This window comes from Eutrigla gurnardus (genome assembly GCF_963514095.1).
Source record: "Eutrigla gurnardus genome assembly, chromosome: 10".
NCBI classification, from domain to species: domain Eukaryota; kingdom Metazoa; phylum Chordata; class Actinopteri; order Perciformes; family Triglidae; genus Eutrigla; species Eutrigla gurnardus.
The window spans coordinates 6,211,021-6,226,913 of record NC_139924.1 but is presented as its reverse complement, the minus strand read 5'-3'; the positions used below and the strand labels follow the sequence as shown (position 1 = coordinate 6,226,913).

Below are 15,893 nucleotides of genomic sequence, written 5' to 3'. Positions count from 1 at the left end.
ACCAAAAGCTTATTAAACACCTGCGGTGCAAAACTTCAAAGTTACCTATGCGTGCAATCAAGCAGGGCATGGCGAGCAAACAGATTTCAGAATAACAATTTTACCGGTTGACGTAAGAGGTGGGTCTGGTTGTCTTGGCAACCAATTGGCACTGAAGTGTGGAGCGGCCTCGTGGCCCCGCCCCCTGTACAAATACCCCTATGGCTTTGACGTCAATACACGTCAACCGGAGAACATGATGCCTCTCTGCGAGTCAACTCGTGTGGCTCCGTAGCTGATAGAGGCACCGCGGGCTGAAATATTATCGCTCCATTGTACCGGAGGACGTGGAGTGACAGCTCCCGGGTTCAGCGAATGGCCTGCTTCGTATCGCCGCGCTGACGGGGGGGAAAGTGTCGCCACATTTGGCGTTCACGCTGGCAGGGCGACACAGAAATCAACTTTGTCTCCTTTTAATGGACACGCTTCGAGCGGCGGCGTCGGCGGCAGCAGCAGTGGCGGCGGCGGCGGGCGGTTTGTTTTCCTTTCGTCTTTATCTGTAGCAGCTCGAGCCCGCGTGAGCCCCCCTCCCCCCCACTCCACCCCCTCCCTGTGTCCCCTGCTCGTCTGGCTACCTCCGACTCCTCCACAAACAGTCCCATTTAGAACAGCATGGTCATGGCTGACAGTGTCCAAAAACCGCTGATCCGGGGTCCGGTCCGAGTGGGCTTCTACGACATCGAGCGCACTTTAGGAAAGGGCAATTTCGCTGTCGTGAAGCTGGCTCGACACCGCATAACCAAGACCGAGGTGAGTGTGTCGGTGAACTAGTTAGCCCCAGAGCTAACTTGGGCTACTGTTCGGCTGAGTTACATAACTTTATTGCACTAGTTGACACCGGCGGATGCCGAAATGCTGTCCACATCGTGCACTAATAGAAACTTGGATCGGGTAACTGCTAACTGCCCCGGCCACTTGGCCGCTCCAGTGCACGCAACAGCTGGTGTGTGTGTGTGTGTTTGAATACCTGCAGGTACAGGAGCGACGTCTCGCTGCACGTTCACCCCCCTCGGCCAACATCACTGCCAGTAAGAGGTCTGACCACCAGTGCTGCTGGGAAACACGAACTGTAAACATGCATGCTTTTCTTTCCTGCGCCAGACCGGCATCATACACCTGCACTGCTTTTTGGTAATGACCCAGACAGTGTACCAACTCCAAGAGTCTGGCTGCTGTAAACATCGCTGTATCTGGGGCGTGCATGCAGCGTGGGGTCGGTGGTGCCATTATGTAATCCAAATAATGATTTGATTTAGTGGTTTCTTGTGCCAGCAGTGCCAGGAGCTTTGTAAGGGGCAAATATGCCGGCCAGGGCTCTGTAATTGGACAGCAAAGTATTCTGCAGGCATGCATGCAGAAATCAATCCACTGACACTGCTCTGGGGTATTCACTTAGTTTGGAGAAGGGTTTGAACAGTGCACACTCTCAGGCGACGCAGCGTGAGCACAGAAGGAACAGGGCTCTGATTTGTCTGACTGATGGTTATGTCAGCTTTCTACAGAGAGGCCTTTCTTGACCGGTACCACCGAGTGTCCCTACTCTCTGTTGTAATGACAGAGACACAGGAGATGTGCAATGTTATTTAAATAGTGGTGTTTAGAGGAGACCAGTGGAGCGATAGAGAAATTGGCTGAGAGACTTGCGAAAACACAGTTGCACACTTTGATCTTTGACCTCACAGAGCCTGCGACTGTTTGCCGTTGAACGTGAGCGATAGTGCCTTGCAGAAAAACAAAGATTATCCAGACGAGGTGCCCAGTTTAATGAATGTTTAATGAATGACGAGGCAAGAAAAGAGGCCTCTCAAGACTGCTTTCGTGTTAACATGGTTATTAAGGCCTGTGAAGTGGCGCGGCGTTCGTCTAGCCAGGTAATCTGCAACCGTCTGACTCTGACACAGCTGCGTGAATGCAGGTTTTAAATTCAGCCAGGTGATTTTGCTGTGTGGCTGCACACTCTCCCCTCAGCTGGTGTGGTGTTTAGGTTGGCTGAGAACATGCATGTAACTGCTGGTTTTCGGGGCCACTGGTTTGGGAGAGGCTATTCTGCTATTAGAGGTCACTCGGCGCTGGTCGCTGCAGAGAGCCACCGCAGCTGCTTGGCTCGGGCAGAGCCAGGTCGTTTGTTGGACCGGCCAAGGTCAGCTGGAGAGGCCGGCTATCAACTTTATGTGACGCCATCTGCCTGGTTAATTTGCCGGAGCAGAAGAGATGTTAGCCTGGATGTGCAAAGAAAAGCAGAGTTTAATGACACATGAAACAGCTGATCTGGTGGGTTTTTCTGCATGTTCCTAGATAGGTGTACCTGTGTGCATGACCTACTTTTTCTACTGATGGCTCCTGTGTGTTATACTGACCCATTCATCCCATTATGTACATACTGCAGCTTGTGGGGCTGGTTTGTTCCCACGTAGTCCTGCCTGTCAGCTCAGTACATTTATCCATCTCTGATTGCAGCATTGTTCTGCCTTTCTGCTGTTATTAATTAATTTATGAGCCAAATTCCCCTGCAGGTCATTGACCCAAATGACCTTGTGCCAGCAGTGTGTGTGCTAGTATTGTTGACAATGTAATCAGGTGGTGGCTGGGATCTTTTCATGCCAAGTACCCTGTAATCCAGTAGGCCAGCACATTTAAATGTTATGCCCCAGAGCTGTCGACCTGTAGCTGGAGCGTCATTAAAAGATTTACATTTCTTAGGATTTCACAGCAAATTGCATACCTGTCTGTGCGTAGGGAGCTGGTAATGGAGTGTTAAATGTATTGAAACACCCATTACTGCACATCTGTAATGTAATGGTAATCTTAAAGGATTTAACTGGGTGTCAGTGGGATGGAGGTGTTGGACTTCACTTCGAGATGAAAAGCCGTCTTCACACTATTTCAATGACACCACTGCGTTGACACAGCAGGAATACCAGAGTCATGGAGCAGAAAACAATGGTTCCGCTGTGAGATAAGAAAACACTTTTTTTAGGTTTGGTGCTGCCAAACAGTCCAAATGCAAAATAGATTCAATTTAACCTAGAAGACAAAGCATATGTTTACATTTAAAAAGCCAGAACCAAACCAGATATTTTGGGGCATTTTTGCTTTTAAAAAATCGATCAAAATTGTTTGAATTAATAAAAAATTCTGTTGATCAACAAATCGATTAAATAACAGATTATTTCAGCTCAAGCCTTACTGGTACCTGAAACAACACAGCGGTGCGATTGCTGAAAGGAGAACTGGGGTCCCCTCTTGTTTACTCCTCCAGCTTGGCTCACAGACACTTGGAAACACTTCAGATCACACTGAGGAAATGCTGTTTATGAGACCGTCTGAAGGGGAGATGCTAATATTGTCTTGTTTCCACCGGACATCGTTAATCAAAGCCAAGAGCGTTGAAGATTTGAGAGTGCGATTTACGTGTGTGTGTGTGTGTGTGTGTGTGTGTGTGTGTGTGTGTGTGTGTGTGTGTGTCTGTGTGTGTGACGAGGCCTGTGTTTGCCTCCGCTGTACCGTCATGTGATATTTGATCTCAAATTTGGAGGGTGTTTATGAAGGTTTTCAGCACAAGCTGTATTTAAGTATCTTGTGTCTCAGAAGCAGTTCTCAGAAAACAACACACTGTCCCCATTTGCTTCTTGGGAGAATATTAAATTCCTAGTCGCTACTGGTGTGTATGCAAGTGTGGGGAGTGTGCTTCTTATTGCCCGTCAAGTCTGATGAGCCCTACTGTGATTCTATTGTATGAGAAACTGACTGATCACACTTGCTTTGTTCTGCAGGTGGCCATTAAGATCATCGACAAGACCCAACTGGATGCTGTCAATCTGGAGAAGATCTACAGAGAAGTCCAGATCATGAAGATGCTGGACCACCCCCACATCATCAAGCTGTACCAGGTGAGGCTCTAGCTTACCTCTCTCTGCTTTCTCTGATTTAGACTATAATGCATCAGGATTTTTCACCTGTCAGTGGTTTTTAAACTGTCCTATGGGTAGCAGAAAGATGCTCTGAATATATTTAAGATCGCTCTGAAAATCGTTCTCGGATTAGTCTAATTGCAGGTGAGGCAGTTTCACAAAAATAAAACTTATTTTAAAGATGAAAAAAATTAGAAACTTTTCCCCGAAGCGAACTTATACTCACGTTTCCATAGTAACGATCAGTATCGGTACCTGATGACCAGTGGCAAGAAATTACTTTAAAAATATTAGAAAACCTGGTTGTAATTTGTTGTTTCTAACACTGCTATTAACAGCACTTGCCCGTTACAATATACTACAATATCATTTTTTCATTTGCACAAAGAAACTATCCTGAGCCTTATAATTAAAAAAAAATATATTAATTTACCCAGAATTAACTGAAACGTAGTCCAACCTGAGGCAATTTTAAATAGACAGTATTGTGCAAATGTGAATTCAGATCTGAAGTGTGAGTCAAATGTAAGCCAGTCTATCTTTGTGAAACCAGCCGCTGGTCAAAGATGTCCCCTCAGAGAGCAGAGGCAATCGTGGAATATGTAACAGACGTTGCAGTGGGGGCCCCAATGTGACATCATTTGAGGGGCCCTAGAATAAGCCGTGCCTCTGTGGCTAAGCTGTGAACCAATCAGTTCCCTGGAGGAGAATTCATTGCATCATCCGTCCTTCTTTAGCAGTCAGGGTGTTGAGGCGCAGGACCAATCCAGGTCATTTTCTAATGCATTAGCAAACAGCCGCTGCCTAGCAGAACCTGCCACCCATGGATAGTTTAAGATATGAGAGCGTAGTTAATGACTGACTGACATTTGGCTGTGTGTGTGTGTGTGTGTGTGTGTGTGTGTGTGTGTGTGTGTGTGTGTGTGTGTGTGTGTGCGAGTGCGAGTGCGAGTGCGAGTGCGAGCCTACTGGACATTCCCCACGGCCCCAAAATGCATTGCAACTCTTGAGACCTGAGTCCAATGGAGTGAATGCGAGACAGTAGTATTTTAATTTGCCTTAAAACAATAACGGAAAATGTTAAATTGTGACTTTTATATAAAGGTAGCTTGGACTGGTTGCGTCATCGATACAGTGTGGGACTGAGAAGATGTATTGCTTCAGTGTGAACAGTCTGCTGGTTATGGAAATGAATCATCAATAAAGTCATTTCAAACGGACACATAGTCTCCTTCTCTTATCCAAAAACGATTTTACACCAAATTTGTCTATCATGGTTAATTCTTATAATGCATTTTTACATTGTGATATGATTTCATGCATCAGAAATGTGCTTTATATTCTGAAAGCCAGGAAGTAAATAATCTGGCTGTGGTGGTCTTTACACTTGTGCTATTGATATGAAGCCCATTGTCAAATACAAACATAAAGCCAAGCAGTTTTTTATAGAAATAAGTCCCATAAATGTGACTTCCCTCAAGCGACTGTGACCTTTTACAGTAGCTGTATGCATGTCCAGGTGTGCAGTCTGAGAAGCTCACATACATTTTTACGAGACTGGAAAGGAAACTTGCTTCACTTGGTTACCGTGATGTCGGCTGCCTGGCCCCCAAAAAAAGCTTTACCACCAATAACTCAACAATTTTGGTGATTCAGTTGTATTACATAAGCCTGAGGGGTCCTGTTTGTTTGTTTAGGGAAAGTAAATGAGTGTTCATTATCATTACACAACCACGTGGCACCGTTCCAACTTTCTGCTGTGTTATTTTGGTGCGTATCATTATTTCCAACAGCCGTTCCATTCAATCAGCTCAAGTCAATTAGTGATTTCCTTTCTGGTTTCATAAAGTATGGTTTGCCCAAAGGGAAGCCTAAAGTAATGAAGACACACAAACAGCCTAACTGTGGACCCCAGTGTGGTTGTCATGTGTTGTGTGGCATTCGCTCCCAGTCTGCCGTAACTTTCTTCATATATTTTCTGCTTTTGCATCCCACTGCCTCGGAATCTCTTGGCTGTTCAGCTTTCCACGTTCCCTCTTCTTATTTTAGTCTCTCTGCAGTCATTATGAACAGTCAACATTCTCACTGGTTATTGTTTTAAAAATGGCAAAACCACTGTCTATCGTAAATACTAAATTAGTCCTGCATTTGAAATTAGTTCAATAATTTCACAGCAAATGCATGACTTCTTGGTATCCGGATTCAGCCTGTCAATTCATTTATATTACGATCTATAACATAACAGAGATGTCTTTATTAATTATTTTCCCCATAGCATTTATTCACAACTGGAGACAGAACATACATTGACATAGTGAAATTCTCTATGTTGTGTATGATATATCTGCTGTAATGAAGTGATTACTGATAGTGCTGTTAAGCAGCTGCAGGCCTGCAGTATAAATGGAAGTGTTAAAGTGTGACTGCAGGGCCTGGTGTATCGAGGTCTGAAACACACAATTAAGAGCCTGTTGAACTTGACTTCGTATGAAGGCACGAGGCATCATATCGGCTTGTTATCAGGCTTTGCAAGTAAGCTGGGTATCAAACTGTACTAGGTGTTTTGGTACCAACTGTATTCAGCCCGTAGAGTATTGACATCTTTAATGTTCTGGAAAAAAAATCATTTTTCATTAGGGCAGTTCCAAACAGTTTAATTTCCCAGATTAGATGCTGTATCAGTTTTGTTACTGGTTTTGATTGATGAATTGAACCGGTGTAGGTGCTCTGCATCATTCAGTCAGTTGTATTGCAGCTCAAATATCCAGAGAGGACAAACATGTGTTTATTACACAACCAGGGCCAACCCAAAAAAACAACTGGCTTTCATTTCCTAAATCCATGAATCGGTCAATGTAACAGATGGAAAATTGATCTTGAACAATGAGCGTGGGATTCCTAGTGTGAACGTCTGGCTTGCTGTGCCTGATTCATCGTCCAATCTCCATCTGATTCTCCCCTCTGCATTTAAGTCTATTCATCTCTGGAGTGTTTCTGCTTCTAAATCGGTTCTCCTCCTACACAACACAGCACCGTGTGAGGGCTGAAAGGTTTTAAGTACCATTCAGATATTCTCTGCAACCGTCCACCTCCATTCTCTTACATGGATGCCATACTTAGTCCCTGGACCATTCATGCATTTTTGTTTTTGCCCGATGCCAGACACTGCGGTTGAACCTCAGAGAAAACCATGTGTACAATTGTGTAATATTTGGGTCATTTGTGTCTCATGCGTTTGTTCTGATACTCTCTTTTTGCAGGATATTGTTAATTTAAATGTATTTGCTGACACTACAATTGAAAAGTGGTCTTCTGTGTGTTCACTCTCCCACTCTTTTTTTCTTCCCTCCCTCTGCCCCTGTTGCTTCATCCCCTCCCTCTCTCAGGTGATGGAGACGAAGAATATGCTTTACTTAGTCACAGAGTATGCCAAGAACGGGGAGATCTTCGGTGAGTGAGCTTTTCAAGTACAAGATCAATCTGACCTCAGTATCTGAAACATTGTCCCGCCCAGTTCATACCGTACATGCCCTCTCCATATCAGTTGCACACACAAAAAAATCTCCACTCTTTTGCGTCAATGATGCTTTTGACAAACAAGGAAGTATCAAAGTCTTATTGAGTTTGGATTGCTCTCACACTTATCCCAGTCTCGATCTCAAAGGTCACATGATTGGAGGAATGATCCTGATGTGGCCCTTGTCATGTGCTGCTAGTGATTGCTGTGCTAAATGTGCTGATACCACTTACTTGTCATATAAAATGACATCACTGAGGGTCTTTGAAGGCCGCAGAGAGGCAGCCTCAAGGAGAAAAAAAGATGGATTTACTACTGTGATGCAGAATCACTTGCTGCTCACGGCTTTATTACTCAGATTATGCAAGATTACTTTCTAAATGCTGGCCAATAACGTCATTCCTCCCTCTCACTGACCGTGACTCCGTACTTGGACTAAATTCCGGATACTGTCAAACTCTTGCTCTGCTTTCAATTTGAGCTGTTTAGGAGAAGATCTTCACAAAGTAGTAATAAAAAGCCATCATTTTCACAAACACATTTGACAATGACTTGGATAGATTCAGCTCGTAGTTTAGCTTTATTAACTTCTCTTTGCACTATGCAAACAGTATTATAACACATAACAGAACATGTGACAGGAGGAGTCATTAAACTGGAGGCCTATAAAGTGGACCTTTTCTCCAACTCAAACATTTAAAAATATGAAAAGGAAATGGTTAGAAACTCCATGAACTCTGTAATGTTGCACCAGCCAACTGATTATAATAATGTAAAAAATATGATAAAAAAGGATTATTTGGACATCATCAAGATAAATGAAACGCCTTTATTTAAATGTATTGACAATTCAAGGGTGCATCTGTTCATTTTCATCAATGATTAATCTGCATATTTTCTTGATTGATCAACTAATATTTAGGTCTTAACATTTTTTTTTTAATTGTTTCCTGTTGAACAACTATTTATCATCAAAAGGGATTGGGTCAAAGGGAGAACACCATGAAATGAGTGAAAAGCATATATAAATATTTATATACTATTCCTTCCAAAATGCGATTATCACATCAGCAGTATTCTGAAAAGATTCTGGGAGTTGGCAGGCTCAGGGAGGACCAGTTTATAGGTGTAGAGACCAGAGAGAACCAGTTTTTCATAATATGGGACCTTTTAACCTAACGAAACCTAACCTATAAGGAAGTAGGCTTGCCATATTAAAATAAGAAAAGTTTCCTAGTGGACCATTTAATCTTAGAAGGTACAATATAGTTTACACACTGCTTCTGGGTAATGCACAAATAAAGACACTTGTGCAAAGGACAGAGAAGTCAGAACATGGCAAGAATAGTACATGAAGATAAGAAATTATCTTCGTCTGCCATAGCACCACACACGCTCTATCACTTCTGCACACACTCAATTTGTACAATGTGTAGCTACTGCGTTCTCAATCCAATACATTTAACATGAGCCAAAAGAAGGAGCGTGTTTATTACAAAAAAAAATATTGTTATTTATTAAATATCCCAGGAAAACCTTTTCTTCCCACAAGTCAAGACATGCCTCGAGGAAATCCAGTTCTGAACATGCAGCCATGAACTAAAACATTCATTCAAGTATTTCAAGAATGTGTTTCACAAGCTTAGAGCTCTGATATGGACACCCTGCAAGCGGATCATGATCCACATAGATTATTGGCCTCACCTATTAAGAGAGTCTGAGAATGTTTGCACTTAGCCTGCTCCCTGACACAGTGGCAGAGCAGATTACCGCGGCAATAGTCTACATTAAACTTTAACTCGTGTGTGTCTGTGTGTGTGTGTTTGTGTGTGTGTTTGTGTCTATGCGTCTGTCTTTGTAATACTGAGGCTAGTGTTCCACTTGTGATGTTGACTCAGCAGCAGCTCCTGCTCCTGTGACCTAGAGAGAGCTGGGAAGCAGACACAAGGAACAAAAAAAACAAATGAGAACAGAATGCGGTTACAAAGGAAGTACATAAGTGAGCAGAGATAAAGACTCATATGTACCAGCACATGTTTCAGCCACGAAAGCTAATTGTGGTTAGACCGAGCAGCAGCTTCTGTTAGCCTCTCACTGTACAGTGTGCACTTAAAGGAATAGTTCAACATTGTGGGGGAAAGCATATTTGCTAAAAGCTAGTTTATCTTAGCAAAAAGGCCTGGAAACAGGGGGGAAACAACTAACCTGGCAGAAAACTAAATTCTGTTGTTTCTATACTCTTGATTTGATAGATGAGCTATGCTGTAGTGAGCTTTATATAATGGAAGGTTTGTTTTTTCCCTTTGAACAGATCTTTGCTAGCTTTTTACCCCTGTTTTTCCACTTTTTTTTGCTAAGCTAAGCTAACTGTCCCATGGCTGTGGCTTCATAGTTAACAAGGGATCTTTATTGAACTTCTCATTTAACCTTTGGCAAAAAAAAAGTGACTGGGCTTTTTTCCTGAAATGTTAAACTATTCCTTTAAAGTACCAGTCATGATTGGTCAACTGCATTTTCCATAGTCCATAGATTTTCTCATGGAACATCCCACAGTATTATAAAACCATTGTGTCCTGATTCCTCAGACCCCGCTGCCCCTATTGCACAATGTAATGTCGTTATGTAAGACATTTATATGTCATCATCAGCTGCTGCAGTAGCAGCTTTCACTAACACAGCCAGACAGCGACTGGTTGCTGCAGACTTAGACTAGTATTACAGTATTCATTCTCACAGAAATTGAACCATCATTTCTAAATTCCAAATATGCTTTCTGGGGGTGGAGTAAGTCTTTCAGTCACGAATGCACTCAGACAAATGGATAAGCTGCCAAGACAGATCTGCAGCCTCTTCCCCCTCTATGACCCTCCAGAGAGTTGCCTCTGCTTTTCTGACATGATGGATTTTTCAGGTCTGCTCCTGGCCACAGGTTACAGAGAGCGGAAGATGGGATGTAGCTGTGGATGCTCAGCAGCCCACCCTGTTACAGTGAATCAGTGAGACAATGGATGAGCCTCCCATTCTCTCTTTAGATCAAACCGTAAACAGTGTTGAGGAGCGTGTGCGTGCTTGTGTGTGTGCGTGTGTGCGTCCGTGCGTGCGTCCGTGCGTGCGTGCGTGCGTGTGTGTGAGTGTGTGTGTGTGTGTGTGGACAAAGGAGCGGAGCCGGGTTTGGCACAAGCAGGCGGAGAGTGACGGGTTCATTTTAACAAAGGGATGGGTGGGCACAGTAATGGGCACAGCAGAGGCATCCATGCCAGCTTGTTGATGTGCCTTTGTGTCTGTCTGTCTGTCTGACGGTCTGCAGCTCCACAGTCTGCCTCAACACCGCGGTATGGATCAAACCTGGAAATTGGGTCAACTGCAAATAAATCTGAGTTGCGGAGAGGAGAGCGGAGGCAAGAGGGGAGACGAGGCAGAAGAGAATAGAGGCGAGAGCAGGGGACATCCATTCGAATTTGGAAGGTGGTGGGGAAATGTAGGGCATGCATATTTAAGAAAGCACTGCTGGAGAGAGGGGAGTATTATAGCTGGTAGTGAGTAGAATCACTCATGCAGATGTCTCGTCTGACTGATGGAAAGGGAATGAGACGGGGAGACTGTTGACTTCAAAGAAATACACATTCTTATTTACTCAGGCTGTCAATTTTCACTTCACCATAAACCATCCTTCATACTTCCTGGGCGAGTGGTCTGCAGATCTGTGGCTGCTTTGACTTTGATGACCAGTACAAATGCATTCATGACTAACAAATCTCAAAAGATGCTTCACACTTATTTCTTTTGGTAATGCTTGAAGGGACACCCCCCCCCCCCCCTGTTTTTTTTGTATATATATATATATATATATATATATATATATATATATATTTACATAATGTGTTTGCAGTTGATTGACATGCAGCATCTTACATGGCGGCTTTCAATGATTCACCTGCTGAAGGCAAAATTGCAAGAAGATTATGTGCCAAAATAAACCTGAGAATAAATGTTTTTTCTGTTTGAGCTGAGGTAATTTGTGCTCATCTTCTTCAGTGATTACAAGACATTTGGAAACAGTTTGGTGTTTAAGTAATAAAAAATCTGATGAGCATCAGTCCTACATATAATAAAAACCAAACTTGGTACGTAAACAGAGCTATCATCAAATTTCTATGTAACATTTCATTTAATTCTTTATTAATATTTCTTAACCACCTTCCTGGTTACTTTAGTGGCTCCTGGTTGTCTTCTGTATTTACCACCGAAAACCAATGGTAATTATTCAGCGGTGTTAGCCCTTAATCATCCATTGCAGGGAGGCTAACAATGGATATTTAATCTACATTAGTGGATCTCAACCTTTTTCATGGCGAAGACCCCTGAATTGATACACATTGAGTCACGGACCTCATTCATTTTGCTTCAGGGACTTCCATCTGAAAAGATTTTGGTTGTTGGCCTGGGTATGATTAATAACGGAGTTCTTTATTAACTACCTTTTGAGGATATAACCGTGGAGGATGTGAAAGCTATGATCACAATCGTCAGTCTTAAGACTCTTAATCACACTGGGCTCACTGTGCTATCACACCCAGAATAAACACAAGGAGATTATAACATCACTTGATTTGTCTTATTTTCAACAAGGAAAAAAATACTGTAAAATTTGTTTTGATGAAAACTCATGCTCCAGGTTATGTGTCCCTCCCTCCAACAGAATTGCAAGATTATTGATTAATGCTGTCATTTAAATGTATTTCATGACTTATTGAAAGACCATAAACATCAAGAGAAATTCACAATTTTAGTCCGGAGTGAATTATAGTCTCTTGCTAATGTGAGAGATGCTGGTGAGATAGAGGGTTTCCTATATGTGAAGAGGCCCAACATACAAAGAGAATAGATACAGATGACACCAAGTGAATTAAGTCTCCAGGGGCTCAAAAGACAATTTTAGAGTGCCTTCAAAACAATGAGCCCGAAAAGGAACTTAAGATTTACATGCAGCCTGTAGCTAGCGCTAGCTAGTGTCCTTCATAGACCTCATCATGAGGGAGCCTTGATCAACTGGTGCATTACCAAAGCCCACATGACAGGCTGAAATCGCAGCCAAACAAACCGTATTATTGGAAATCCTCACTCTTTTCCAGGAAATCCTGTTGGAATCATCATAATCAATAAAGACCAATGACAGAACTCCAGAACCAGATCATTTTTTTCCTAGACCTTTTGTTGATACTCTGCCTCCACAGATTGCACACGAGTTACGGGCATGCACAAAGGCCGTTTATGCTCAATACGCGGCACATCGCGTTATTCTCCAAAATGCCAGAGGGTGGTCAAAGTTAATTTACTGTGAAGAAGCAAGGAGTCAACAAGCATTACCCACAAAACACCGTACACTAACCTCCTCAATCCTGAGGAGGAATTGCAGTTAACTGCAAACTCATATCTCATATTCATGAACATACTTTTATCACCTTTCATAGAAGCCCTGTAAGGAAAGAAGAATGTATTCCAATTAAATGAAAGTTCAAGGTTGAATGTCCTGTAAACAGTTTGATTTGTCAAAGATTTTACTCAAAGATAGATCTTTAAGACCTTCCGTTTCTAAGCATTTTAAAAAATGAGTTGGCCGCCTTTGTGAAATCCTCCAACATGTTAATAGAGCTTTTATCAGTCAGCTATTGTGACTCATGTCTGAAAAGCCCTGAGCATGCACGCACCCAGCAGGTGCAGAGCCTTCGTACCGGTTCTGACCTCGTGCTAGCTTCACTGCGGCAAGCATTAACCACCCTTAAGCCTCAACGCTGATGGAGCTGTTGGGCTTATTTCGAGACCGTTAAGGCTGCGACAGGACTGGCATCTACAAGTGATGGCTGGGCTTTGCAGCTAGGCAAGGGCACGACACAACATCCTTAACATTACCATCTGCATTCCCCTGAAAGGATACATTGGTAGCCATGGTGTCTTATGCAGAACACTGATAGCGAGCAGCACTAGCTACAAACACACAAGCTCACCGTGACTTGACGAGTAATAACCAGGTACACGTCGACAACTAGGGAAAAAATCAAACAGGATTTGTTTTATTTGAATATCACTTCAGTGGATACTTCTCTTCCAATGGAAGATTAGTTGACTGTCACAAGCCGTAGTTGATCTTTAGCGGGATATAACTGGGATGAAATGCCAGTGTCCGGCTCCAGCTGGCTCCAGCTCAATTTAACCCCAGAGGGTGTTGGTATTAAATCAGCACCAACATCTATCAGCGCGCACATAGACTTGACTTTAATGTGGCTGCTGTATTTAAGTGGTTTGGGTATCTGTTACTGATGTGGAAACAGAGTGTGTGTTTGCCCCTTGTCCTCCACACACACACACACTCTCCCCTTGCTTGCCCCGTGGTTTTATCTGAAGTCCGGCCAGAGGTCTCGCCAACAAGCCGGTTCGTAGCCGTGGCGTTTGTCCCCTCCGAACCTGTGCAGCTGTTAAGAGATTTCGGTCATCACCCGACTCTCAGAAGTGGAACATAGTGGTTGTTGAGCTGTTTTCTAATACCCCTATGATTCATACTTGTTCTGCTCGCTTTCCCAGAATGCCGCGCTGCATGCCTCTCTGTGCTGAGGTCCTTGCCCTTGCCAACATTGTGTCAGTGGATTACTCATCCCTCCACTGGGGCAACGTACCACATTGTGTGCATTTGCATTCGTGTGTGCTTACATGTGTGAGTGGCTGTGCCGTGTTGATTGCTCAGACAGTAATGGCTTGTTTTTCAAGTGCTACTGTAGAATGAGCTGCAGCAACACATTGCTGCTGTTCATACAGAATTAAGATTAGTTGTCTTTACGCATGGTTTGCTAAGAATTGAATTGTTTAAGGTGTTAAGTCTTACAAGCAGGATTCTTTTTAGAGCTGAAACCATTGAGCAATCGAGTTGGTCAACGATTTCGACATTTGAATTAAACCCCTTAAGTTTTTAAGTAAAAATTAATTAAATGTCGTAGTTGTTGCTCCTCAAAAGTCAATAGCGGTTGTAGTAGTAAATTGAGTATCTCTTGGTTATGGACTGTTGGTTAGGCATACTGCCTGTTTGTTATAATGAATATCAAATTGAATGCTCGGGAATTGTGAAGGCATTTCCTGAGGCTTTGTAGTGTAATGAAGAAAATTATGCAGTTAAATTGGTTAAAGAAAATAATAATGGGTTGCAGCCCAATATTTCCTATTTTATACTCAAGACTCCAAGATGTTCCCCTAGGTATAGATATTGCAGGGCATAAGAGAATCGGTGTTTCCCATAAATTCCATAGACTGCAGCGGTCAACCAACACTCTTCATGCCCCCTGATGCTGGTTGCACAAAATGTAACCTAACCAGTTCTACCAGGGCTAATTGTATTTTGACAGCACGCAGTATCACTCCAGTCAGAGACTGCAGCAGTGTCTCTGTATATATATACACGTAGCTCATGCACACAGATTAACCAAAACGTGGGAACGTTTTAATTAAATTGAGGCCACAAATTATAGCTTCAGTTTATTTTTATATAATCTTTTTTTTCTCTTAATGGCTACTCGCAGGCTCTAAAAACATGCTCTGCTACAAGTAAGATCCTACATTCTCCATCTTACTAAAGTAAGTATTAGAATCAAAGTATATTTAAAGAGTAACTACTCAAACATGCTTTTCAGCTGTTAACAGAACTTCATTCCACCACTTCCAGAACAAAAGCACAACACAGTTTACAAGAACACATGGTTCTTCATAGATCTCGCTTGTTAATTTTGCTCTCAATGTGCACCAGATTGATGCATTTAACTGTTTAAATGTCCACATTGTTTCTTCAAGGGGAGCATACGCACACACAAAAAACCTACGGGGTCCATCCAGGACAGTCTCACCAAATCCTGTTGGAAACACGGAGAGAATAATTGCATGTTAGTGTGTTAATGTTTTGGTCAAATGTGGTCGGCTGAAGCATATTGACGCCATAAGAGACGTAGGTAGACCACGAGAGGGAGAGGTTTGATGCCAGAATGGTGATAACTTCAGAGTCCTGTTCGCCCCACTGGTACATATTTGGAGCTCCTTGACACATTCCCCTCCCCAGTGTGTTTTTTGATTAGCAGCGTTGCATGAAAGCTGCCCTGGTCACTGAATGGCCTCCTCCGTGGAATTTGCCAGCCACTATCTAATCAGGTTCTCTCACTCTGTCAGAGGTTACCTATTTATCAACCACGCTGTTGACGACAGAACAGCGTCATCCACCTGAAGCTTAATAGTGCCGCTCGTGGCCTTTAGTCATTTTTATTGTGCAGTCTTTGTCCCAACACACGGATCGACCCCGGTCAACCCTGAGACAATCCAGGGTTGTTAAGATGAGGTGTTAACAATGTGATGCATGTCGCTGGCCTCAGGACATGCGTTGCTCTACTTCAAAT

At 43.0% G+C, this 15,893-nt stretch overlaps 1 protein-coding gene across 1 annotated transcript in view; it reads left to right on the top strand.

Moving 5' to 3' along the window:
- Positions 1–230: 230 nt before the first annotated feature.
- Positions 231–15,893, top strand: part of sik2b (salt-inducible kinase 2b) — a 38,138-nt gene continuing 22,475 nt past the window's right edge. Inside the window, exons 1-3 of the mRNA XM_084019183.1 lie at positions 231–789; positions 3,813–3,929; positions 7,337–7,400. Of these exons, the coding sequence (XP_083875309.1) occupies positions 652–789; positions 3,813–3,929; positions 7,337–7,400 (319 nt within the window). The 5' untranslated portion in view covers positions 231–651. The remainder of the gene's footprint in view (positions 790–3,812; positions 3,930–7,336; positions 7,401–15,893) is intronic.